The 26,607-nt window shown below is 47.6% G+C and overlaps 1 protein-coding gene across 1 annotated transcript in view; it reads left to right on the plus strand.

Moving 5' to 3' along the window:
- Positions 1-26,607, plus strand: part of LOC147881451 (uncharacterized) — a 576,232-nt gene that overhangs the window by 285,306 nt on the left and 264,319 nt on the right. The window contains exons 15-18 of the mRNA XM_087402392.1: positions 22,882-22,978; positions 23,170-23,277; positions 23,607-23,685; positions 23,865-24,469. Of these exons, the coding sequence (XP_087258518.1) occupies positions 22,882-22,978; positions 23,170-23,277; positions 23,607-23,685; positions 23,865-24,469 (889 nt within the window). The remainder of the gene's footprint in view (positions 1-22,881; positions 22,979-23,169; positions 23,278-23,606; positions 23,686-23,864; positions 24,470-26,607) is intronic.

Below are 26,607 nucleotides of genomic sequence, written 5' to 3' on the forward strand. Positions count from 1 at the left end.
TAGAGTCAATAAACATTGTTTCTCTACTCTTGGCCCTAGACATAGTAGAGAGAGTGTATCCTAGCTTATTGACTCACATGGGGTTTTACAGACAGAGCCTGATGATGTCTTACGCATAGCTTCAGATTTCTATGCCACCCTTCTTACTGCTGATCCTGAGACACATGATAGAGAGGATGCTAGACAGGCTATTTGGCAGAGCATCCCTGTGTTGGTGAATCCGGGTATGCATGTTCTACTCGATGCACCTTTCACCAACACAGAGTTCAGGACTGCACTTTCAGCCCTTCACAAGGGCAAGTGACCAGGTTCGGATGGCCTCACCCCGTCTTTTTTCATTGCATTTTGGGATATGATTGGAGACTATATTACTTCAGCCTTGCAGGCCATTTGGAACTCTGGCGAGATGCCTAGGTCACTTACAGAGGGTCTCATCCACCTTATCCCAAAAGGAGGTTGCAGAAATTTAGTGTCCCAGTGGAGGCCTATCACACTTCTGGGGACTTGTTACAAGATTCTGGCCAAGGCTATCAGCCTCCGATTGCAGCCACTTCTCCCTGATCTTATTCATGACACTGAGACGGGATTTGTGCATGGCAGAAGCATTTTTTATAACATTTTTTCTTTCTGGGAAGCTTCAGAGTGGGCCATGCAGAGTGGCCAGAATCTTGCCATTCTACTTTTGGATTTTGAGAAAGCTTATGACAGAGTAGATTGGGGTTTTTTGGAGGGCACCCTTCTACGCTTTGGCTTGTTACAAGATTCTGGGGGTAGAGAAGGAGGACTTTATTCTTTGGAGAGAGCAGCCTGGGATGCCTTCCTTTTCCACTACTGTGGCAGAGATACTTAGTTGGACGATGCCTTTCTTATTCAGCCACAGTACCTCATGTTCTCTTGGTCGAACAGGAGGCAGCAGATGCCTATTCATGCACGCATTGACAGATTCTATGTAGATGATTGGGCACTTGACAGAGGTGGATCAATATGCATTGCTACTGGGATTTCCACTTCAGACCACTTTCCTGTTGTCCTGGCTATCTCAGAGCCTCACCTGAGACGCCGAGATCTGCCAGCATGAGGATTCCAGATGCCTTGTACACAGAGGAGGACCTTACAGAGGCAGCCCTGCAGATATGGGTTTCTCATGTCCAGGGTGGGCAGCCATTGCCATCACAGGTAGCTGCTGCCCTTTCTGGTATTAGCGACTTCTACCTCTCAGTTACTCGTACCTAGAGACGAGATATTCTCAGACGTGAGATTGGTGCTCGCCAGTAGTTGGCAGCTTTGCAAAGGGAAGAGCAGAAACGGCCTTCAGATGCTTGGATTCAGGAGTGCCTTGCTGCAGCAAGGGCTCATCAACAGGTATTGCTTGATCAGAGAGCATAGTATGCCTTTCATGCACAGGAGTCCTTCTGGATTCAAATGGGTGGCAGAGTCAATAAACAATTTTTCTCTACTCTTGGCCCTAGACATAGTAGAGAGAGTGTATCCCAACTTATTGACTCACATGGGGTTTTACAGGCAGATCTTGATAATGTCTTGCGCATAGCTTCAGATTTTTATGCCGCCCTTCTCACTGCTGATCCTGAGACACGAGATAGAGAGGATGCTGGACAGGTTATTTGTCAGAGCATCCCTTCGTTGGTGAAACCAGATATGCATGTTTTGCTTGATGCACCTTTCACCAACACAGAGTTCAGGACTGCACTTTCAATCCTTCACAAGGGCAAGTGACCAGGTTCGGATGGCCTCACCCCGTCTTTTTTCATTGCATTTTGGGATATGATTGGAGACTATATTACTTCAGCCCTGCAGGCCATTTGGAACTCAAGCGAGATGCCTGGGTCACTTACAGAGAGTCTCATCCACCTTATCCCAAAAGGAGGTTGCAGAAATTTAGTGTCCCAGTGGAGGCCTATCACACTTCTGGGGACTTGTTACAAGATTCTGGCCAAGGCTATCAGCCTCCGATTGCAGCCACTTCTCCCTAATCTTATTCATGACACTGAGACGGGATTTGTGCATGGCAGAAGCATTTTTTATAACATTTTTTCTTTCTGGGAAGCTTCAGAGTGGGCCATGCAGAGTGGCCAGAATCTTGCCATTCTACTTTTGGATTTTGAGAAAGCTTATGACAGAGTAGATTGGGGTTTTTTGGAGGGCACCCTTCTATGCTTTGGCTTTACTGATGCTTGGATCAGAGGTGTTTCCTCTTTGTACAGATCAGCCCATAGCCAGGTACTTATTGGTGGGGTAAGGGGTGAGAGATTTCAGATTTCGAGATCAGTCCATCAGGGATGCCCCCTTGCTCCTTTCCTTTTTTTGTTCGTGGCCGAAGCTATGAGTATCTATGTTAGATCTCAAGCTGACATGCTTGGTGGCAGGGGCGCATATAAATTGGCATAAATCCAATGGCTTTTGGATCAGTGATGAGGACACTCCAGTTTGGGGGCTTGACATAGGATTCACTTGGGTTCAGAGGGGTGAGCCTATCAGGTATTTGGGCTGCCAGGTCGGCTTGGATATTTCTACCACGCAGCAGTTTGCTCCTGTTTTGGAGAGCATCAGAAGGAAGCTTCTTTTTTGGAGCTCAGCCAAGCTGGATCTTGCCTCTAGAGTTGTGGTGGTCAACCAGGTCCTCTTGGCCACGGCCTGGTTTGTTTGTTCATGCTGGTGCCGTTCTAGGGACTGCATCATTCAGCTCAGAAGACCGATCAGAAACTTTCTCTGGAGTGGGCTTGATGGCACAGTAGATGCCTTAGCCAGGGTGGCTTGGGAGACCCTCATCCTCCCTACACAGGAAGGGGGTCTCAATATTATTGATCTAGATTTACAGTGTAGAGCTTTACTTTGCAAGATGGTGGTGCGGGGACTTATGCCAGGGCAAGAACCGTGGAAGGACTTTCTTATCAGCAGCATACAGAGGTGCACACCTTCTTCAGGAGGAGACTGGATGAGCAGTGTTAGGTGGATCTTCACCACAGCGTACCTCAGATCACCTTCATCCCCTCTCATGGTTGCCATTCTGAAAGCTTGGGCCAGTTTCACAAGCACTCTTCGGAGGATTCCTCCTTCCTCTCAGGAAGAGATTGATAGGCAACCCATCATGTGGAATGACAGTATTTTAGATGATCATGGCAGACCACTGGGTGCCTCACTCTACATGCAGTGGTCTAGGTAGGAGAGGGGACCTGCATCTTCTATGGGGTCTTGGAAAGCTTTCCGCAGGCTTCCAGAGGAGACCAAATCAAGGTTGACAGGACATCTCAGAGGGAGTGCAGGGAGGATCTTGCAGATTGAGGCAGCCCTTCGAGAGGTTTGGGTAGACACAGATGGTATGCCACTCACTTCCTCCGCTTGGGCAGGTACTTTTTCGAGAGGCGATGTTCCGCTTCAGGTTTTGGCCTTTCGAGATGCACAGGAGGATGCTTTGGTTTTTAGTGTCCAAGATGGTGGCAGATTGCTCAGGTCCACAGAGGACATCTTGCTTGAGTCTGCTTTTCAGCCTATCAGGGTTGTAGGTCTTTTGGTGCAGGGATCAGTAGATTCAGAGTGGTTCCTAGACCCAGACCCCCGGCTACTCTCCACTGGGTCTTGGAGGCTCTGGCTATATGGGGGAGTACCCATCAGGTATTTGCAGTGGGACCCCGAAGAGTGGGAGTGGATTGACGCAGGGCATCGAGAGAAGAGCATCCCTTTCTTTCGTTACACGGTCAGTAATGCCAGGAGATATCAGCTCAGTAGTAGAGGTTGGAGACCTTCCAGAGTTCCTCATTGGGAGACTTTTGATATCACTGCGGATATGCAGAGGTGCTTCTGGAGGAGACTCTGGAAATCCCACAGGAATAGAAAGATCACTATCTTCTTTTGGCTTTCTATCCATGGTGGGATTGCAGAGTGAACCTTTGGAGGTCCAGGTTCGGAGCTGACTCTACTTGCCCTCGATGCCTTTTTGCTTCGAAAACTATTCAGCATTGCTTATGGGATTGCAGACAGGCGAGGATGATTTGGATGGGGGTAGCCAGGATTTTCAGTCACTTTGCCCACTCCCCATTTTTTATGACATGGGGCTCAGTGGCTTGGCTTTCTCTTATAGGACCTCAGGTTTTCTATGAGAGAGTTGACTCCTCTCGGGCCATTTCGGTTCGACATCATCGGATTGAGTCCTGTTCGTTGGATGTGGTACCACACCTTCCTTTTACAGCTGTACATGCCTCTGTGGATACTTCTTGGGAGATTCTAGTGAGCATAGCATCCTGGCATATCTGGAGAGCCAGATGCACAGAGGCCTTGGAGGGTACTCAGGTTCATCCCTCGCACACATTGGCTAGTATCTGGACAGACACCATACATACTTTGATGGCCATATGGACGGGTATACAGGGAGACTCCCGTGCAGCCTCAGCTAGGAGGGCTTCTCTCTTCAGGGAATGGAAGGATTCTCCTTTCTTCTCTGAGACTACTACAAGGTTGAGGTGGCACTGTCAGCCTCAGCCTTGGTTGTTTTCCACCTCACTCTGAGGGGGTTTTTTATTTATCCTTATGATTTCATGATGTATTCCGCTTTGAGCTTGCTCTTGCGGGTTTTTTCTCTTACTTAATAGAAGTCTTTTTCTTGGAAAAAAAAAAACTTAATGCCAAGACAATAATGCAATAGGCCCAAATCTGTCCTGTCAAAGTTGTGACATAAAGCAGACTCTGCACTGCTGTAATTTGCTGCAAATCACTGCCAGTGAGTATGATCTCATCCACATATAGTACCAACATGACCAATTCTGATTTTTGCTGCAGAACATACAGATTTGGCTCTGTATGAGTGTTTATGAAGCCTTGGGACAGAAAAAACTGATGCATCTTCTGATACCATGCACGAGGTGCTTGCTTCAGCCCATATAGAGCCTTCCTGAGCTTGCATACCTTGTGCTCTTGTCCCTTCACCTCAAAACCTTGGGGCTGATGTACATAGACCTCCTCTTTAAGATCTCCATTGAGGAAAGCGGTCTTGACATCCATCTGGTACACTGACCAACCATAAAACGCAGCAAGAGAGATGACAAAACGAATGGTGGTCATCTTGGCCACTGGAGCAAAATTCTCCTCATAATCTATCCCCTCCTCTCGTGCATACCCCTTGGCAACTAAACGGGCTTTGTATTTCTCAACTGTGCCATCTGAATGGTATTTCACCTTATAAATCCATTTCGTGCCAACCGCATTTTTCCCAATGTGCGAATCAACCAAGTCCCATGTGGCATTCTTCTCAATGGATTTAATCTCAGCTTCCATAGCTTTCTACCATGCCGGATTATGCTGAGCATCCTTGAAGCTCTGAGGCTCATTTTCAGCTTCAATCACTGAGGTCATCAAAGCAAAATTGACATTTTTTTTATTTTTCTGAGTGCTGGCCCTGGTTTTCCTCAAAGTAGGCTGATCCTTAGCATCTTGAATGGTCAACCTTGCCAAACGTGGAATAGATTTCTCTTCTGTACCACTCGGGGCTGCATCAGAATCTTTAGTGACCTCACGACGTTGATAATGCCTCCAAACATGAGGCAGTCGATTCTCATTAATTGGCTGCAAATCTAAAACATTTGAGGGAGATCCATCCTCAACATGTGGCAAGCCATCTGAACTATGAGAAGTAGAAGGGGAAGCATCAAGAGACTCCGTCTCATCATCCTCAAAGTGGATGATGTCCAAAGGGGTGTCATCGTATGGTGGCAAGTCTGCACTAGTGGGTTGCATGCACTCATTCTCAACAAAGAGAACATCTCTGCTAATTACTACCTTCCTGGTAGCGGGATTATAAAGCCTAAATCCCTTGCTTTCAGTGCTATACCCCACGAAAATGCATTTGATACTCTTGTCATCAAGCTTTGTCCGATGTGCATCTGGAACCAAAGCATATGCCACTGAGCCAAAAACTCTGAAATGACTAACCTTTGGCTTAAAGCCATACAAAGCCTCAAATGGAGTCACATTAACCAAAGCTTTGGTAGGGCATCTGTTTTGAATATAAGTGGCTATCACAACTGCTTCTCCCCAAAGGGCATGTCAAGTGATGTTTAATCCCATGCTGCTTCAAAAATCCTTGGAATGCATGTGACATGTACTCTCCCCCTCTATCTGAGTTGAGTGTTCCAATTCTAGAATTGGTTTGGTTCTCAGCCATAGCTTTGAATCCCTGAAACCAATAGAACACCTTAGATTTTTCCTTATGAGAGAAAGCCATGTGAACCTAGAGAAGTCATCTATAAAGGTCACAAAGTACCTTGCTCCTCTATGTGTGGGAATAGTCATGGGGCCACATACATCACTGTGCACTATCTGCAACACTCTAGTTGTCTCGACCCAATTCTTGCCTTGTTTACTGAATGGCAAGCGATGCAATTTGCCAAGTGCACACCCCTCACACACTTCATTTGCTGGTTGCTACAATTTTGGCATTCCCTGAGTCATATTATTGTTATACAAGTAGGACAATTCCCTGTGATGGACATGTCCAAACCTGGCGTGCCATTAATCGACCTGGGAAGTGTTTGCTACAGCCAATACCTTCTTATCATAAGGCTGAGCATCAAGCTTGTATAAGCCTTTGTCATATGTGCCTATTGCTACAACCTCATACCCTTTCTTTGGGTCCTTGATCCTGCATTGGTTATCCTGAAATTCAACCAACATATGTTGATCATGGGCAATGTTTGAAACTGAAATCATATTTTGCCTCAAATTTGAAACATACGAAACATCTCGGATATACTTAACTTTCCCATTACCAAGCTGAATGGGAATGTGCCCAACTCCGATGATGTCTTGAGAAGCATCATTGGCACATGTAACATGTCTGCGATGAACAAGTGTGATGCTCTCAAACCACTGCTGGCGAGGAGTCATGTGCTGAGTAGCACCACTGTCGATATACCATCTATCACTTGCAACAAGGTAAGCATCCCCTGATTGATTTTCAGCATTCAAATCCCCCCTGGCATCCATCTTCTCACTAAATGCAGCAAACACAAAATCTCTATCACCTTGGGCAAGATGAGCTTCACCATGCGCATCTAAAGCACGCGTTTCAGTGGGGGCAACAAAATTAATGCTAGATCTTTCCCTTTTCCTTTTCTTTTCATTGGCAATCCTTTTCTAACACTCTGCGATGTAATGCCCTAGCTTCTTGCAATAGTTGCATTTGCCCTTTTTTTTATTTTTGCTTGAACTGCTTGCATTCCCCTCCTTTGGCTGTGTTTTGGCTCAAACTTTTTGTGAAATTTGCCCTTTTCACCCATGGCAAGTGCTTGCTCACCCTAACCGGAGGCTTTGGCAAAATTTGAGCATCTCTCCTCTTCCTGTAACAAAAGCCCAACTAACTCATTGAATGAGAGTGGGGCTGCACAGAGAACAATGGTCAATGAAGTGATGAATGTACCATGTGAGGGCGCTAAGCTATTGAGAGTAGTAGAGACGAGCTTCTTGTCTTCTATTTCCTCATCAATACTTGCGAGCTAATCACGTAGATCAGTGATCATGGCAATATGATCAGTGATGGCATGGCCTTCTTGCATCTCGAGATCCTTGAGCTGATTTGTCAAGGCAATGGCCCTTGCCTCATTCTTAACACGATACATGTTTGCCAAACTTTCCCATGCTACCTTTGCATCCTTGCACGACTTGATAGTCATCATAATGTGCCTCTTCACATTTGTGGCAATCAAAAACATCTGCGGTGGTCAAACTTCTTCTTCTCCTCCGTTGATGCTATGGGACTAGCAGGAGCGGCTGTAGTAGTCTGCTATCTGCTAACCCGAAGAAGCTGTGCTAGATGTAGATGAGCTTGCTGGCCTCACCTCATCCCCACTAACAATATCCCACAAGCCCTTACCAACCAAGATGTTCTTAAGCATGAATGACCACAAGGCATAGTTTGGTCCATCTAGCTTGGCACCCTCGGACAAATTGCCAAAACTGTCGGAAAGAGTCAACATGATGCAAAATGGGATACTTACAAGCTACAAATGTGCCTGCAAAAAGAACTGCAAGTGCCAAAAGTGCAACTGGCTGCAAATGTGCCTGCAAATCCCAAACAAATGCTTGCTGTAAATGCAAAGTATGACTGGCTACTCTAAAATGCCACTGACTGCACAATGCAATCACTGCAAAAATGGCATCAACCAATCACTGCACTCTACTGCAATCTGAAGTGCGATCCCAAACTGAAAATGCACAACCCAAATCTTAAATAGCGCACCCACAAGTGCTCAAATGCATCCAACGGAGCTCAAAAGCATCCACAACTGTAAAGTAACTGCAAATGCACCCAACAATGCAGAGTATCTGCAAATGCACCTGAGGGTGCAAGAGTATGGGCTGCAAAAACAGTCCCGAAGTGAAATACACAGCTCAAAACACTTACTGAAAGTGCACCTTGGCGCAAACCACACGTGTAGAGAAGAGCTTGGAGAAGTATGGAGACGCCTGGAGCTGCTGGAACACACCCGGGAGAGGAGGTTGGAGCTGAAAAGAGTCCAGATCTGAGCAAAAACGCCGAAAAACAGTCGAAAGCTGCTCGAATCGCCTTCTAACAAGTCGTAGGGACTTGAAATCAGGTTACGACAAGTCGTATGGGCTCTCGGCACTGTCGCACAACTGTACGGATAGATTCGTACGTTCATACAACTGTAAGGACGTTCGTAGAACTGTACTGACAAAAAATAGGAAAAAAAAATCCCCGTTTGAAATGGTGGGGGACAAGTTTGTTTGTATGCGGGCAGCTCAAAAATTTCGAAAAACATCGAAATCGGACCTCAAAAGGTCAGAAAACAGCCACATGACTGTTGGAGCTACCTCAAACGAAAGCTGGAGAGCTAAATGTGAGAACCAAGAATGTGCTGTGTGAAGATTTTTGAAAACCCCAAACTCATCTTGTACATATGTACATGTGTGATGTTCAACTTGTGTGTGTGCTTGTTGGCATTCAATCAAATTTTGTGTAAGCAGCTTTCGAGTACATCATGGTATCCAGAGTGACGGTGTTGATCGTGGATGACATATGTCCGTCATAGTAGTCCTTTACCAAGTGTTCATAGTGTCATGAGTGGAGTTCCGTATTGTGGTGAAGTCATGGGAGCACTCATATACTCAGTGTGGGCATCATGGATGTGTGGTTATATGTGGCAATCAAGCTTTAAAGGCTTTGATGGAAGTGTATGTGCAAGGGAAAAGGTGAGCTTAAGGTTGGAATATGTGCTTTAAGTGCCTTGGTGTAAGTATTGTGGGAAAACTTGGAGAGTGGTAAAAGGCAAACATGAGGTGGCTAATCAAGGATGATGTGGCTGATTTTTGGAGAAGGCTAGCACATGCATGCAAGCGTGGTTACGTAATAAGAAAGGGGAGCTTCTAGATTGACGAGGAAGCACGTACATGGAGATGGTGGCTTGTAGGAGAATTCGGAAAGGGATCGTGGGCACAAAAAGGAGGAGCACACGAGCTCAGAAGTAGAGGGGGGTTGTAGCTTGATTTGATGAGTGTCTCAAAAGGCCACTAAATGCACGTAGGAGAAGAGTATTACTTATTGACATGCTTGATGAACATGGTGGGCAAATCAGAAGCAATCATGATGTGGGATTTCTTGGTTTGACACAAAGGGAGATCGATCTTGCTTGTTTGCTGAGCTGCAATGAGAATTGCATGGAGTTGACGCGGCTATCTCCCTGGGAATATGCAATTATCAAGATGATGTTTTGTTGCTGATGTAGTGCTAGAATTGATTTGCTGATTTCAGTTCTATATAGTAGGAGAGCTTGTGTTGAGCTGTGTAATCCACTGGGTTTTTTAAGGTTGTTTGGCTTAGGAGGAAATGTGGCCAGTGTATGAATTGAATGTAAAGGGGTGTAGGGACAAGGATGTTGAATGAATGTCTTCTACCTTCTGATAGTGTTGTTCACTTGCTTTAAATGTGGATGAGGGTGGCTGTGAAGGCAGGGCTCTATTGCTTTTGTCCATCCACGTTTTGGTGCCTCCACGAAGGACTGTGCACTTCAGTTTACAAGTGTGAAGTTGTGTAGTCAGTTGTAGTGTTGAAGAGGTGAGAGAGATGGCATAGGACTTTCCAGAGTTTTGGGGGTTGCCATATGAAAATGCAACCAGATTCCTGGAAAGGATGGAATTTACAGCACTTATGAAAGATAGGGCAAGCCCTGAGATTTTGTTTCATATCATGAATTATTGCTTGCAAGAGATGCAAAAGCATGGCTATAGACTCAAGTGGCTATCTTCACGACTGCTTATTCTCAGCAGCAAAATCCGGAGTATACAGTGGTGAGAGCAGCCTTTCTTGCACGGTTTGCAATGAAGTTTGGAAAGAGCTGTGCAAAGTGAGACAGGAGGAAGAGCAAGATGTGAGTCAGTATCTAATCCAGTTTGGGAGATTATTTTATGGTGTGGAGCTCTTGTTGCAGAGGTACCACCTCAGATGATCAAGCGTGATCGTTTTATAGCTGGCTTGAAGCCTACACTCAGATTGAAAGTGGAGTTGAAGAATCTAGATAGTTTTGAAGATGTTGTCAGAGTGGCCAGGGAGAAGGAATGGAAAGTCCAGATACTGAGGCAGCTTGGCATGCAAGAGGAGCCTAAGAATCTGATTAGAAGTCCAGAAGCAATAAAGGCTTATGCAGAGAGAGAGAGCCGATGTCTGTTCCTATGCAAGATGATTCCTTGAAAAAGGATTTGCATGAAGCTGTGGAGCTGATGAAAACACTCAGCCTAAATTGGATGGAGACTGCAAGAAGAAGCAGAGGTCAGAATAACAGGAGAGAAGCTATGGCTGAAGGAGAAGGAAGTTCAGCTGGAATAGGTAGAGGACAGGAATATATTAGCAATGTCCAATGCTGGAATTGTGGGGAGCGGGTACATATCAGCCCTCACTGTGATAAGCCAGAAAGGGCAGGGGGAGATGTCTATCCAGAGCAGCAGAGAACAAATGATAGATCAAGTGACTACAGTATGGAGGTGAAAGATCTAAATCAGCTCTCTACCAGTAGTGTGAAATGGGAGGATAAGGGGAAAGGAAAGGCAATTAGCGTGATCAGAATGGAGACCATACCAGAGATTATGTCTGTACCCATGTAGTGTAATATGAGCTGTAGGCTGGAATTGGAAGAGGAACCTGAGGAGACAGTCATAGACGAAGAGACAAAGAGTGAGACAGAGGAAGAGAGCATCTCATCAGAGGAAGAGAGTCAGTTGTCTTCACTGTTGAAGGAACCGGATGCATATAGTGTTGATGATGTAGGGGAGCTGGAAATCATTACACTTATTATGAATGGGGGCTTGTCAGTTGCTATGGAGGAGGGTGTTGCTCAGCTAGATCTGTGTGAGGTGGCAGAGGAGACCCCGAGTGAAGGGGTTACTGCCATAGATGACAGAAAGGTTGAGAGCCCATTAAAGACAGCTAAGGATAAGTCTGTGTGTGTAGTGGTAGAAGATGATCATGCTCCAGTGTTGAGTGGTGATGATGTGCATATGATGGCTGGTCATGTTGCAGCAGATATGCAGCCACTTGAAGACAAGGCTTGGAAGGAGTACATGGCTGAATGCAATCAATTCGTGGTTGACACTATGATTGTGCATACCGAAGGGGCTGAGATTTCAGATTCAACAAGTGAGGAAGAGAGAGGTGAAACTAGCAGTGAAGATGAGAGCTCAATCATGTGTGACAGTGATGAAGTTGATGTGCCTATTACTGATAAAGTAAAAGACCTGTAGTTAAAACTCTTAGTTTGGGTGGGACCAGCAAATGTTGATTGTGTGCATGCGGACTTTGATGTGTATGATGAGGTTCAGTGTTTACAGGATGATGGTGATTCAGATGATGAGCTGGATTGCATTCTTGATGGTGCACTGGATGATATGTTAGCATTGATCTCTTCGGAAAAGAATGTAAACACCAGTGTGCATGTTGGGCTGGATGGTAGTGATAGTGTGGTTGATGATCAGCTAGATGCTTTACTTGATGATACCCTCATGGATTTTGCCTGTGTGGTTGGTAATGACAAGAAAAAATGTGCTTCTCATGACCGTTCAAAGAATGAGGATATCAGTGAGGATAGGATGCATAGCAAAGAGTGTGCTCATATGTTTGAGCATTCTTCAGGTGGGAAGGATGTTTGTTTGCTCCTCGGTGATCTTGATGACACAAGTCATGGAGGTGACAAGGTCACAGGATGACACAAGTCATGGAGGTGACAAGTCACAAGATGACAAGTCATGGAGGACATGGTCACAAGATGACACAAGTTATGGAGGTCAACATGGTCACAAGATGACACAAGTCGACATGGTCACCGGGATGGCATAGCCACATGGGGACATGGTTATCATGACATATCACCCAGGCACATGGCCATGCGTCAAGGGTCCTCATGTCATGCAGTCGACCTCTGCCAACTTCTGCAGACCTGACTCATAGGTGGCATAGATGTTTCATCCGACAGTGCCTTGTCAAATACAGGGTGGCTTCAGGCAGTGCACATGGAGTAGTTACAATGCACCAACTCGGCACAAGCTGGCCGTTTTGCAGAAGACATGAAGAGACTCAACGGCTGATGGCTAAGGATGAGGGGACAACCAATAGGAGAGAGGGAGGGCATTGCCCAACCAGAAAGCGAGGGTGAAGAGGGGGGATGGGGATTTATTCAGCATTGTACGGAGATTGAGAGTCAGAAGGAGAAAGAAAGAAAGAAAGAAAGAAATTTTATTAAAGGTCCACGGAAGGCCATACATGGCCTATGGGACACAAAATCATCCGAAAGGAAAATACATCATCAACGATGCGCCAACTAGGTGGCCTCATCGTAAGAGGCTAGAGCCACGAGCTCGCCTGTTGCTGGTTGTGCCCGAGAGGTATATGTGTGAGATAGTGACCTTAAAAGATGTGGCTCATGTGAAGATGAGCAAGACTCATGATACAAGTGTGATGGCTAATAACCAATGGAGTTGTGTGATGTCTTAGCAGGATAAGCTATGGGATCCTGAAGGCTTAGTGAGGATGTGGGTATATGGAAGGAGTTGGTGGCTATATCGATTAAGTGTGTTGTCGATTCCTATTGATCCAGGGGGATGGTGGATTATGCATATCTGGCAGTGGAGGGTTCAAAGTTATCCTTTTGATCTAGGAAAAGAAAAGCAAATGCATAGAGTACAAACTCATTTTGTTTTTTATCCAGGTGGCTTAATGATTTTTTTCCTTTTAGCTGCTAGACATGAATGTCAAAGCAGAAGAGTGGGTTTGCTAAAGGTGTGTGAAGATTTTTTGAAAAAACCAAACTCGTCTTGTACATATGTACATGTGTGATGTTCAACTTGTGTGTGTTCTTGTTGTCAAATTTTGTGTAAGCAGCTTTCGAGTACATCATGGTATCCAGAGTGATGGTGTGGATCGTGGATGACATATGTCCATCATAGTAGTCCTTTACCAAGTGTTCATAGTGTCATGAGTGGAGTTCCGTATTGTGGTGAAGTCATGGGAGCACTCATATACTCAGTGTGGGCATCATGGATGTGTGGTTATATGTGGCAATCAAGCTTTAAAGGCTTTGATGGAAGTGTATGTGCAAGGGAAAAGGTGAGCTTAAGGTTGGAATATGTGCTTTAAGTGCCTTGGTGTAAGTATTGTGGGAAAACTTGGAGAGTGGTAAAAGGCAAACATGAGGTGGCTAATCAAGGATGACGTGGCTGATTTTTGGAGAAGGCTAGCACATGCATGCAAGCGTGGTTATGTAATAAGAAAGGGGAGCTTCTGGATCGACGAGGAAGCACGTACATGGAGATGGTGGCTTGTAGGAGAATTCGGAAAGGGATCGTGGGCACAAAAAGGAGGAGCACACGAGCTCAGAAGTAGCAGGGGGGGGTGTAGCTTGATTTGATGAGCGTCTCTATTGTCCAGGTCTGGGGGCTTGTTGGAAGGATCAACAGAGAGTGCAGGAGAGCTCTGTGTATGTGAGCAGAGGAGGCTGCAGTGTTGGGGGACCGCGCAAGAGAGGATCACAGTTGATGGGCTATGGGCGAGTGGGCTATGGGCGACTCTGTAGGAGGTAGGTGAACCATGACGATGCATGAGCTTTGTGAGCTACAGAGAGGCGGGATGTGCCGTCATTTCTGATTACCGAGAGGCTCCCAGATGGTGGATGGAAGAGACGTTGATACTGTGCAGGCTGAAAGGTTTTGGAAGGAGATGCATGAGTTTTGGGCGCTCTGTGTGTAGAAGAGCAGCTATGATGGTGGCTCGTGGATCCGGCTAGAAGAGTAGATGATGTAGCTGGTTGTAGATGGGCGACTCTATTGTGGGGGCTGGAATACCTTGGATAAGGAGAGCTTGTGCACCAGGTGGGGAGGAGAATTGTGAGCTGCGAGAGGTCCATTGTTGCGCAGGAAGGAGCTTGTTGAAAGGATCAACAGAGAGAGCAGAAGAGCTCTGTGTGCTCTGAGAGCAAGGGAGAGATTGCAGTACTCCGATCCCTTGAAGGTGACGTGCAACGGGAGTCCTGCTCAAAGGTTCACTGATTGTAGTTGCAAGGAGTTTGGGCTAGGCGTGTCTATTGAGCGGCTGGAGGTCCTTCAGAGGAGGAAGTACGTGAGCTTTGCATGGAGGCATCGATTGCTACTGTCGATGGGAGCTTTGGGTCTTAACTGTGGCATCTCTAATGGCTGTGGGTCTCTACTATGCGGGTCCAAAGTTCCTGAGATGAAGAAAACGTGTGTTCCGTGAGCATGGGAGAAGCCATGAGGTTATGACCAGTGTGTGGAGGATAGACAGGTGCCATGAATCCAAATGAGTCATGAAGTCTAATGCACTTGAGAACCCATGCACTACTTTAAGGAGTACTGTTGTAGAAGATCTCCAAAGTTCGAGATTATCAAAGGACCAAGCATTCTCAAAAGGCCGCTAAATGCACGTAGGAGAAGAGTATTACTTATTGACATGCTTGATGAACATGGCGGGCAAATCAAAAGCAATCATGATGTGGGATTTCCTCGTCTGACACAAAGGGAGATCGAGCTTGCTTGTTTGCTGAGCTGCAATGAGAATTGCATGGAGTTGACGTGGCTCTCTCTCTGTGAATATGCAATTATCAAGATGATGTTTTGTTGCTGATGTAGTGCTAGAATTGATTTGCTGATTTCAGTTCTATATAGTAGGAGAGCTTGTGTTGAGCTGTGTAATCCATTGGGTTTTTTAAGGTTGTTTGGCTTGGGAGGAAATGTGGCCAGTGTATGAATTGAATGTAAAGGGGTGTAGAGACAAGGATGTTGAATGAATGTCTTTTACCTTCTGATAGTGTTGTTCACTTGCTTTAAATGTGGATGAGGGTGGCTGTGAAGGCAGTCTGGGCTCTATTGCTTTTGTCCATCCAGCGCACTGGAGCACCAAGCTTGTGGGAGTTTGGAAGCAAGTGCGGGAATGGGCTCTAGAGACAGAAGCGCCTTGATACCAAATGTAGGAACAAAGTGGAGACAGGTTGTGAACACAAGTGAGCAATAGTGCACACACAAGAAAGCTCCAATAGAAGTGTTTAAATTTAACAATACAAGTACTTGGTATATATAGTATCCAAGTACTGTTGGTCAACCATAGGTTTGACTTCATGCCTACAACACCATATCTTTGTAATCTCTTACATCCACCCTGTGTCACACCTCCACCTCTCTCTTACAAACATCTTCTCTTTCTACTCTGTGTCACACCCCACCCCTCTTACTCCCACCTCTCTCTTACAAACCCCTTCTCTTTCCATCCTGTGTCACACCCCCACCTCTCTCTTACAAACACCTTCCCTTTCCACCCTCTGTCACACCCCACCTCTCTCTTTCCACCCCTTGTCACATCCCACCTCTCTCAATATGATGCCTTCTCTTTCCACCCTCTATCACACCGCCACCTTTCTGCATTTCACGTCCTCACCTCTATCTTACCACATCACCCTTGGCCACCTTACTAATTTTAGCATGACACGATCAATGCCTCCTCCTTCCACCTTTGGTCACACTTTCACCTCTCTTACAAGGACCTTCTCTTTCCACCCCTTGTTCCACCCCCACCTCTCTCCTACAAAATTCTTCATGTTAAACTCTACAGATAAGCCTTGTTTCAGCTTACTGATGAAGCTATCATGACTTCCTGTCAGAATCAAATCATCTACATACAAAAGTGCAATAGTAATATCTTCCCCTTGAACTTTGGAGTAGAGAGTATAATCTGCATTGGACTTCATGTGTCCTAATTAGGAAAATACTTGTCGAGTCTGCCATACCAACTTCTAGGTGCTTGGTTTAAGCTGTAGATACTTTTCTTGAGATGGCAAGCCCCTTTGCTCTTCCCCTAGTTCAACATACCCTCTATTTCCTATAGCCTACAACAAGGCATCTGAATAGTAGGTTTGGTGGGGAAAGGTGATGTCAAAACTCTCACAATATGCTCTATGAGTGGGCATCCACACAAAATCTCAAATCTTTGATCTCATGGTACTTTTGACAGTGTGGTACCACTCCATCAATTATCTCCATTGACGTAGAATCCATAGTAAATTCTAAAGGGCACAATGCTTTTCTCAATGGTTACCTAGACGAGGAAGTCTACATGTAGCAAGCAGCAGACAGGTGGCATAGCAGCAACAAGGTGTAGACAATAGGTGACTGCTAGGTGGCTTGCCAGCAGACAAGGTGTGAACAGCACGTGGCCACTAGGTGGCTTGGCATCAGACAAGTGTGAACAACAACACTATGCGGCCTGACAGTAGACAAGGTGCAGACAACAACCAACTATTAGGCGGCCTAGGACAGGGTGCAGGCAATAGGTGAAATGGTGGCTACCAAAGGTGGAAGGGCAACTTAACAATGTTAGGATCCGTCTATCACTTGAAAGAGAAACTAGGATGAAGTTGAAGGGGGGACGAGGCAGAAGAGAGGAAAGAGGGGGGGGCGGGAGGGCAGCAAGAGAGTGGATGGAAGGTTAGGGGTGGGAGGGGCAGTAGATAGAGAGGGAGGGAAGCGGAAGGGGAGGTGAGTGAGGAGGAAGCAGCAGCAGGAGGGGGAGGGGAGGTAGCAAGGGAGGGAAGGGGAGGTGGGAGAAGCACACAGGGAGGTGAAGGGTAGAAAGGACGAGGGGCAGGGGAGGAAGGGGGACAAGAGGCAGAAATTTAGGGGCGTGGGGTAGGCAGCAGGTCATGGGGGGAGGAAGGGTAGGGGAGAAAGTAGAGGCAGAAGGGCAGGAGCGGGGGACAAGCAGGAGGTGCATTGGGGGGAGGGGGGGGGGGCAGCAAGCAAGCAGAACGGTAGGGGCGGAGGGGGAGCAGAGCGGGCAGGGAGGGGGATGGGAGAGGTGGGTGTCCGCAGGGAGGGAGTGGGAGGGGCAGCAAGCAGGCGGAATGGTAGGGGTGGAGGGAGAGGCAGAAGTGGGCAGGGAGGGGGATGGTAGAGAGGTGGGTGTCCATAGGGAGGGAGGAAAGAAAGAAAGAAAGAAAGTGTATTATTGTCCACTAAAGGCCAAAATGGGCCCATGGGACATCAAGAACTCTGCGTACAAGATAGCACAAAATCAACGTGCCACAAAGAAGAGGCATCGTCGAATATCATCTAAGTGCTACGCAATACAATGCAAGTGAAAGTACATAATGTCAAATCCGAGCCTAAATACAAAGTAAGCTAGATGCAAGGAAACCGCCCCTGGGTGCCAAAATGGGGGGATGAGTACAATATGTCAATGCAAAGATACAAGTCCATGTATCACGGAGTCTGAGAACCAAAATAATACTGGAAATCCTGTCCATCGACTCTGCCTCCTGCTATGAGAGTACAAATCTGAGCAAAAGTGAGGTGAGCGGCTGGTAGGGCGAGATCTCCATGAGTAAGTCTCCTCCGAAAAGCTGCCATCATCCTGGATCGTCTGGAGATGAAGCGGCGAGTACGTCCCCTATGTAACAAGATCCTGCGGCGTCTACAAACCATCTCATATGTACATCCACAGGGTGGAGGCATGTGTCCTGTGTGAGCTCTGACCTCCTCGTGCTCCTCCTGATACCTGTCATCTGGTATAGCGTCGTGTGTCTGAGCTCTATCGGGCTGGGCTCTATCACGCTCCGGTCTGTGCTGATGGTCTCTAAGGTAGTGTCGTCGAAGCATAGTGGCCTCCCTGACATAAAGAGCTAGGCAATGCTGATCCTCATAATCCATCACTCGTGAGAGAGGTCCAAAGCCATCCGTGAAGAGACAGTGGAATCTCCCTCTGATCTCATAATATAGCGGGCATCTGCAAATGAAGTGCTCCTCTGACTCCACCTCTCCCATGGTGCAACAAGGGCAGATCCTGGTCTCTCGGCCTGGACGCCGTCCATCCTCCATGCGTCGCATCCTACCAGCCTCTATCTTGAGCTGATGCGAAGAGACTCTAAGCTGGCCAAGGGCAATCCTCAGTGAGTGGGACATGTGGATACCTGTGTAGCCTGGTGGAATGACAAATCCATCCTCTGAGATCCGAAGGAAGTGGTCACGATATGTGGCCATCTTCGTCGGAAGCTGCGTGGGATAAATCCAAGTGCGGTACGTATGAAGCTGCAGCAAGTCTGCTCTCGTGACCTGACTAAGCTCGTGGCGAGTCAACTCGAGATGAGGGGCATCTATGCTGTATCGGAAGGGAGGCAGTCTATCCATGTCTAGTCCAAGAGATGTGAGCCACCTAGTGAGTCTGAAGTACCAGCAGTATCGGGCCCCAGATCGTGCCAACTCCATAGAAGATGCAAGTGCTAACCATGGCAACCGAGCTCTGCCTGCTGCTGAGTCTCCAAACTCCCTAACCCTGTGCAAATACATGACCGACTGAAACGCTGCATCCAATCCAAGGGGAGTAGCTCCAAACTCTGCTAGCATGATCTCGTGCGGAACTGTAGCCTTGGCCCTAATGAGCCGAGAGAACATGATGATCTGTAACCTCTCTACTCGTCTCCAATCTGCAGCGCCAAGGTCTCCTGCCCAGAAAGGAGCTGCATACATCGCAGCTGGTCTCACCAATGTGTCAAATAGCAGGGATTTCGTATCGGGATGCTGAAAGTGGGACTGAAAACACTGACGCTCAAGATGAGCCAACGAAGCATACCCTTTACTAATCCTATCTCGTGCTGCATTTGTCATGGTAAAGATCGGTCCCCTGAAAACTGCCCCCAAATAAGTGTACTCTCTAACAAGCTCAATGGGCTGTCCGTCATAAGTGAAGCAAAACTCATCCGTGCTGTAGATACGATCAGAGGTGTTGAAAACCATAACCTTGGTCTTGCCAAGGTTTACGGTCAATCCCCTGTCCTGGCAAAACCTGTGGAGTGCCTCAATATGTGCCTGGAGGCCCTGAGCAGTAGAGGAAATGAGAACCACATCGTCCGCATACAGGAGGATAGGAATGGAGGATCCTGAGAGAGTAGAGCCCACACCGCCTGTCATCTGTACGAACATCTCTAGCTCATCAATATATAGTCCAAAGAGAGTAGGAGAGAGCGGGCAGCCCTGCTTTACCCCAATCGTGCTGCATACCTCCTCTGAGAGCCCCTCACGTGTCCGAACCCGACCAGTGACCCTCTCATACAAAGCCATGATAGCCCACTGTGTTTCTCCACTGAAGCCCATCTCGTGAATCCTCTGAAACAATCTGAATCGCGGAACTGTATCAAATGCCTTCCTGAAGTCCACGAAGCAACAATAAAGCTGTTGCCTTCGTGACTTCGCCTCCTCTACTAGTGCCCTGAGTGTGAGAATGTGGTCAAGCGTCGAATGATCCCTGCAAAATCCAGCCTGTCCTCTGGCTCTGAGTCTTGTCGTCTCGGCATGGTCATTTATACGGCTTTCCAAAACTGATGCATAGATCTTGGCCATAACGTGGCCAATCATGATGGTCCTGTAATTCGACGGCTCCATAGGGTCCCCCGACTTGTGGATAGGTACTATGGTATTGCCTAACCAGGACTGTGGTAGGCCTGTACAAACAGACTCATTGAAGAGACGGGAGAGAACAAAAGCTAAGGTATCAATCCCATGGATTACATACTCCGCTTGCAATCCATCATGATCCTTAGCTCTCCCGTTCTTCAATCGGTGGACTGCTACGGACACTCTCCGGTGTGAAGAGACTAGATGAAGCTGGCCTAGGGGAGTGGGATAAATCGATATCTGGCTGATCTGGAACATCGTATATAGCTGAAGTATATGCAGACCAGACACGTGGATCTGTGAGGGGGCTCTAAGACTTCGAGCGGAGGAATTTTCTCCAGAATTCCTTGGAGTCACAGCTGAAAAGCAAGCTTCTCAGCTCCTTCTCATTCCGGGCTAGAAATTGGCGTTTCTTGCGCCTAACCAACCACTTGTAGTCTCTCTTGGTTTCGGCAAGGAGGGGAGACTTCTCCTTGGTCTCAAGGTTAAGTTTCCTGCGGAGTTCCTTACACTCCTCGTCATACCAACCGTTGCAAGGAACAAGACCAACCGGTGGGGGACTAGACGAATGACATGTGGCAGGGAACGACATGTGAGCGGCAGAAACGAGTGAAGTATGTACAAGTTCCCACCGGTCCCACGTGGATGGTAGAGCATCTAATAGATGAGGACGGAGTAGGCGGCTGAGGTTCTGGCTATATACATCATCGAACTGGTGGTCGAAATGAACCTCGTAGTAGGGTTGGCGGTCGTGATAACGAGGGGGAGGTGGGTCATGGGAGACATGAGTCAAAGTAAAGTGGATGAGTGCATGGTCGGCAGAGGGCATGAAGGGGCTAACAGTAAGGCTATGGATGGAAGGGACTAGAGTCGGGGGACCTATGATGTAGTCGATCACGCTAGTACCACGCCCAGAAGCAGAAGAGAATGTAGGCATGGAAGACTGTGGCCACCTGGACAAGCTGTTATAAATGACCATACTGTGCGAGGTGAGGAGCTCCAGTAGCTGACGTCCCTGATCTGTGGGCTGTACTGTGCAGTCTGATGAAGTCCGACAGAGGCTATCATCGTGAAATGCTGGGAGTATGACCGGATCCTCCATGAAGTCATAAGTAAAGGCCTGTCTGTCTGAGGTCCTCGCGTTGAAGTCTCCTAAAAGGATGACTTCTCCGCGACGTGAAAAATCTGCAATGTCCGCTGAGAGATCCTCAAATATGGACTGGCCTGGTCCAGTGGAAGAATAGGTCGACTGCGCCGGGGGGAAGTAGCAAACTGCAATAAAAAGATCTCGCTGAGGGGCCCTGCGGCAGATGCGTACCCACAAGAATCGGGCATGTGAATCTGCTCTCTCCACTGTGATGATCCGATCGAGATGCTCTCTGTACAAAATGGCCACTCCTCCAGATCCTCTCACTCCAAATGTCCGGGCGTGCTGCCTGAAGGCAGATCTCCATGTATACCCTGTCACTCGTGGCAAAGGTCTCTCTAGACTCTCGTGTGTCTCTGTGAAAAAGATGATATCTCTCCCAAAGAATGCCCCCCGTAGATTGCCTGGCTGTGCTGTAAAAGAACCATTGCAGTTCCATACAGCGATGCGTAGACTATCTGACGGGTGGTGTGTCCCATGGGCCCTGTCCCGTCAAGCGGACGGGGCAGGAGGTGGAGGTGGAGGTGGAGGTGGGGCTGTATCTGCTGGTCTGCCATCTCTAAGCACTGTGGGAGCACGCCTCAAGGTGCCTGTGATGAGTCTGCCATCCCTAATCACTGCCCACTTGCCCTGAGCTCGGGCTGCATCTCTCTGAGGCATGAGCGCCTTGCGCTCCTCAACCTGTATCTGAGTCAGATCCTCGTCCATGGAAATCTGTGGGTGGTCTCTAAGTGTCCCTCTCCTCCTGAGGGCAGCTAGACGTGCCTGGGCATCTCTGAATCTGATAATGAGGGGCTGCTCTCTAGTAGGATCCCTCCCGACTCTATATGCTCCTACTATGCCATGATCCTGTACTCCCAATGTCTGAGAGACAAAGGTCACAGCCTGTGTCATCGTGGACTCTGTCGCCGAGGGCAAGATACCACGAATGCGAATGTTGAGGGCCTTTGTGGCCCTCTGCTGTGACTCGACCAATGTAGCTGATACAGTAGATCTCTGAGGCTGTGATGGCTGACGGCGGACGACATCCACCCACTCTATGGCTCTCTGAACCTCTGTCTGAAGGGAGGGGCAGGAAGCAGGCAGAACGGTAGGGGAGGAGGGGGAGGCAGAAGCGGGCAGGGAGGGGGTGGGAGAGAGGTGGGTGTCCACAGGGAAGGGGCAGCTGCAGGGAGGCCCCGGCCGGGTGCAAACTGCGCCTTAGTCACTCTCAATGACCTAGCAGGATATTGTACACACTCTCACGGCCACTTGGGATACGATTCAGGGCTCCTCAAACATCGTAGTGGCCAAGAGAGCCTCGTTCATGAGATGTAGGATCGTGATTATTCTTCACATATACAACCATAGGGCCTTCATGGGACTTGCACTCTTTGGACTGGTTACAACAGCCTCATTTCTTTTGTGCAAGATTTTGCATGACACTTTAACAGAATTTCATCTCGAATCTGTGTCTTTTGGTCATGCTAATAAAGGTCTCTTTTTTGCACCCAAAAAACAATTGTGCCAAAGTAATTAAAGCAGGTTTCTTAAAATTTAAAGAAGATCTTGAAATTTCATCTTTTTGGATGTAACTTCTGATTGAGTGGAGTATAGTTTTGACTGAAGTCGTTTATATTTTGTGATCATCATGCAAATGTATGCATCTGGCCTTTTTATGGTTGGGGATGATGACTTTATCTTTTTATAGTTTATATTTTTGTTATGTCTCTTTTTCTTCCCCAATATTAACATCATGTATATTCTTTTGTTCCATCATGAATCTTTTGAAGGTTCACCGTTGCTACCCAAAATTACAAAGCAGGTATGAGAAAAAAGATTCAAAAGATGAAGCATGACTTTCATGAACTCCTTGAAAAGAATAACAAGGTAGGTTGGCATTCCTTATGTGAACAGAGGTTATACAAGTTTATCGGGTCTAATCATTAAGCTCTATTTTTGGAACAAATAACTGAATCAAATATAATGATGTATTTTTGCAGTACTGTGATTAAATATTTAATTACTGACTATTGGATATATTTTTCATAGCTTTGAAGAAGTGTCTGCTCCCTTTGCAGGCACCAGACCTAGAAAAACTGCTACCACCAGAGTTAATTGTTGATATAGACTTGGAATACCAGTTGAAGCTTGAAGGCCAAAAGAGAGTCACGAGTGTTCATGAGCAGGTTGTCTTGCTATCAAAATATCTGCTAAGTACTGCAAAAGTATTTTGCACATAAGTATTGGGACATGATTAACTTAACTTTTGTAAGGATATATGGAGATTTCATTTTCAACTGAAAATTTAAAATACATCAGATGGAGATCCAAAATCCAATCCTAATGTAAATCAACTATCAAAGATGTACAAGCACATTTCAATTATTCTATTTTGGTATATTTTTAATAAGATTTGCGAGCGTGTTCAACTGCCAAAAGCAAAAATCACAACTAAAACTACAAACCAGCTCCGGCACCTAACGATGCAGATCCTAATGGTTACTGTGAAAGACAGGTAATCCTTGAAAATTTAAAGAAGGATATAATGGTTGAATGGATAAAACAAGAGTGCTGGAAAAATGTTTCAGAGGCAGGTATGACTTACTTACATTTGGAAGATAAGTTTATTCTGAATTTGTTTTGTATGATACCCATGAAAGCAAGATTGTATATACAGATGAAAGCAAGATGGACAAAATTAAGGTTAGGAAATCCATGATGAGTAAGCTAAAAGCATACTTCAGACTTGAAGCAATGGCTTACTTGGGTGCAGGTAATCATTTGTGGCCTTTCCTGCTGCAAGGTTCTGAGGTTCCCAACTTTCCTATTCATAGCCTTGATGGTGCAAAACTTCGAGCATCACATGTAGCAAAATTTTTGCGGATTGTTGAAATACAAGAGAATGAGTACACAAGGGAGCTAAAACTAGTGATGAGCAGCCAGATGGACAATTCTCCAGGCATAACAACAGCTCCAGGATCCAGTCACAGTGTGGCCTCAGATATGATTGGCGATGGGGCTATATCAGGTAGAAGTAAAGATGGAGTCATGACTGAAAAAGATACAGCTATTGAATCAACTATACAACCAACAAACACTGAGAGTGGACCACAAAAGGCTGATGAAACAATTCCCAGTAGACGAAGCAGCATCATCACAGCTCGTGATTCTAGTGGGGGAAAGAGTGGCAGTGATCCTGATAATGCAACCAAAGCATCTTCCAAAGGAGGGAATGACTCCACAAGTCCACTGCCTACACCTGAAGAGGAGCAGGAAGAAAATGAGTGCCCTACTATAGAGTTGCTGGAAAAAGGCCCCATTGAAAACATAATGTATGGAGCATTTGAGCTGACGACTCCAAAGAGAAAGAGAACGCAGGTACAAACTCAGTGCTCACTCAGCCCATGTTTTTCATCCATGCAAGTTGGTCAAGATCAATCCACCTATTCATGGTTGATCCCAACAGGGTCGCTGCCATGCCTGATGTTAGGTGGCATCAGATTGTGTATTCCAGAAGGCGTGTGGGCCAGTATATACATCAGAGGAAGAGTGTGAAAAGCATCATCTGTCAGAAGTTGACTGCTGCTGCTCCCCACTGCTCCTGCTGCCCTCCTTCCTGCTCCCCTCCTTGCTGCCCCCTCCCTCCCCTCCTTGCTTCTCCTCCCTCCCCTCCCCTCTACCTTCTGCTCCCCCCGCCTCCCCCCCCAGCTCCCCTCCCTCGCTGCTGCAGCTCCCCCTGCACGCTGCCTCCTCCCCCCCGCACGCACCCTCTTCCCTCCCCTCCCTCCTACCTGCTGCTCCACCCGCCTCCTCCCTTGACTCCCCCCCCGCGTGCTGCCTCCTTCCCCCCGTGTGCAGCCTCTCCGCTCCCCTCCCTCCTACCTGCTGCTCCCCCCGACTCCTCCCTCCCCTCCTTGCTTCTCCTCCCTCCCCTCCCCCCTACCCCCTGCCTTCCCCCCAGCTCCTCTCCCTCGCTGCTGCAGCCCCCCCCCGCACTGCTGCAGCCTCCCCTTGCGCGCTGCCTCCTCCCTCCCCTCCCTCCTACCTGCTGCTCCCCCCCCCCTCCCCCCCCCCCCGCCCCCTCTCTCCTCCACTCCTCCTCTCCTCTTTCCCCCATCCTCTCCTCTCCCTCCTCCTTGCTGCCCTCCCTATCCCCTTGCTGATTCCTCCTCTGCTCATCCTCTTTCTCCCTCCTTCCTTTCACCCTCTCCCCTCCTCTAGAGTACCCTATTCTCTGTTAGGGGTCTCCTGGGCTTCAGGAAAGTGGATGGAGTTCTTCCTTGCGTTTGAATCGGCCTTTTCCACCTCGATTGATGAATGGGTTCCCACTCAGTCAATCCGTTACCGCCCACACCGGCCGCAAGAACCATCACTTTCTCAAAAGTCGAGCTACAGCAGTTGCAAAAGGATTTGGAGCATGAGTGTTCCACGACTCTCTTCGCACGCATTCATGGCTCCCACCCCTCTAGGTCACAAGCTAGAGATTGGATGCTTGGGGCACTTCCCCAAGAGCTCGCCCCCCACCTTAAGGATGTTCGTTTGTTGGGACGAGGTTTCTTTCAGGTGTGCCTAGATTCCCCGGACGTCACGAGAGACCTGCTACAGGTCGGGTGTCTATTTCTAGGCTACAAGAGGATATTTTTGTTTCCCTTTCAACTGGGCTTTGACCCAGTTAAAGAAGACAAGCAGGGAGTTTCTGTTTTATTCAGGTTCCCTAGTTTCCCCTCAGTTTATCACCGGCTTCTTTCAGTTATTGGAGAGAGGTTTGGTGTGGTAGCAGAGATTCCCCCTCTTCCTGGCGAGCCCTCTTCGGCTGCTGAGGCGGTCAGGATGGATGGGGTACCCAGGGTTAGGGTCATTTTCCAGGATCCTAATATTTCAGATGACCACATCATGCTACAGCGACCCGATGGGTCCTTCCGCCAGAGATTTGAGGTTGCAGGTCCGCAGGACCAGTGCAGGATTTGCAGATCCTCAGGGCACTTCGCCAGAGATTGCCCAAAGATGAAAAAGAGGCCCAGAAAGCAACCAGCTTGTACTAGCTTACAATAGAGAGTAGGAGTGGGACTTACCGCTCCATAGGCACCGCCTCAAACACGGGCTCCCCCCCCTCCAAGGGCTACTCGAGTCCCTCCTGCACCCCGCACCCACCTCTGGCCCACGGTGGGTTCCGATCACGGTTAGGCCCTCTACTTCAAATCACACATCCACCGCTTCAGAGGCTACCCCCTTGGAGCCTCAAGAGGAGACTAGTGTTCAGGAGCCTTGTTCGACTCCACCCCAGGATCAGGGTACCTTCCTCAGCAGCCCAGGTTGTTGGCACCTCATCCGCAGCACTTCTTGATCAGGACTCAATACAGGTGCCTCCTTCTATGGATAGAGGGAAGGGGGTCTTACATTCTATCCCTGCTTCGGTAGGAATCCTTCGCACCCCCTCCCAAGGACTGGCTTAGCAAAACTCCTTTTCCATTCTGGAGAACTTCTCTGACCTCCCAGATGATGATTTTGTACCTTTC

Source organism: Dipteris shenzhenensis, chromosome 31 (genome assembly GCF_047967505.1).
Source record: "Dipteris shenzhenensis isolate YYH24624 ecotype China chromosome 31, Dip_SZ_1.0, whole genome shotgun sequence".
Taxonomy (NCBI): domain Eukaryota; kingdom Viridiplantae; phylum Streptophyta; class Polypodiopsida; order Gleicheniales; family Dipteridaceae; genus Dipteris; species Dipteris shenzhenensis.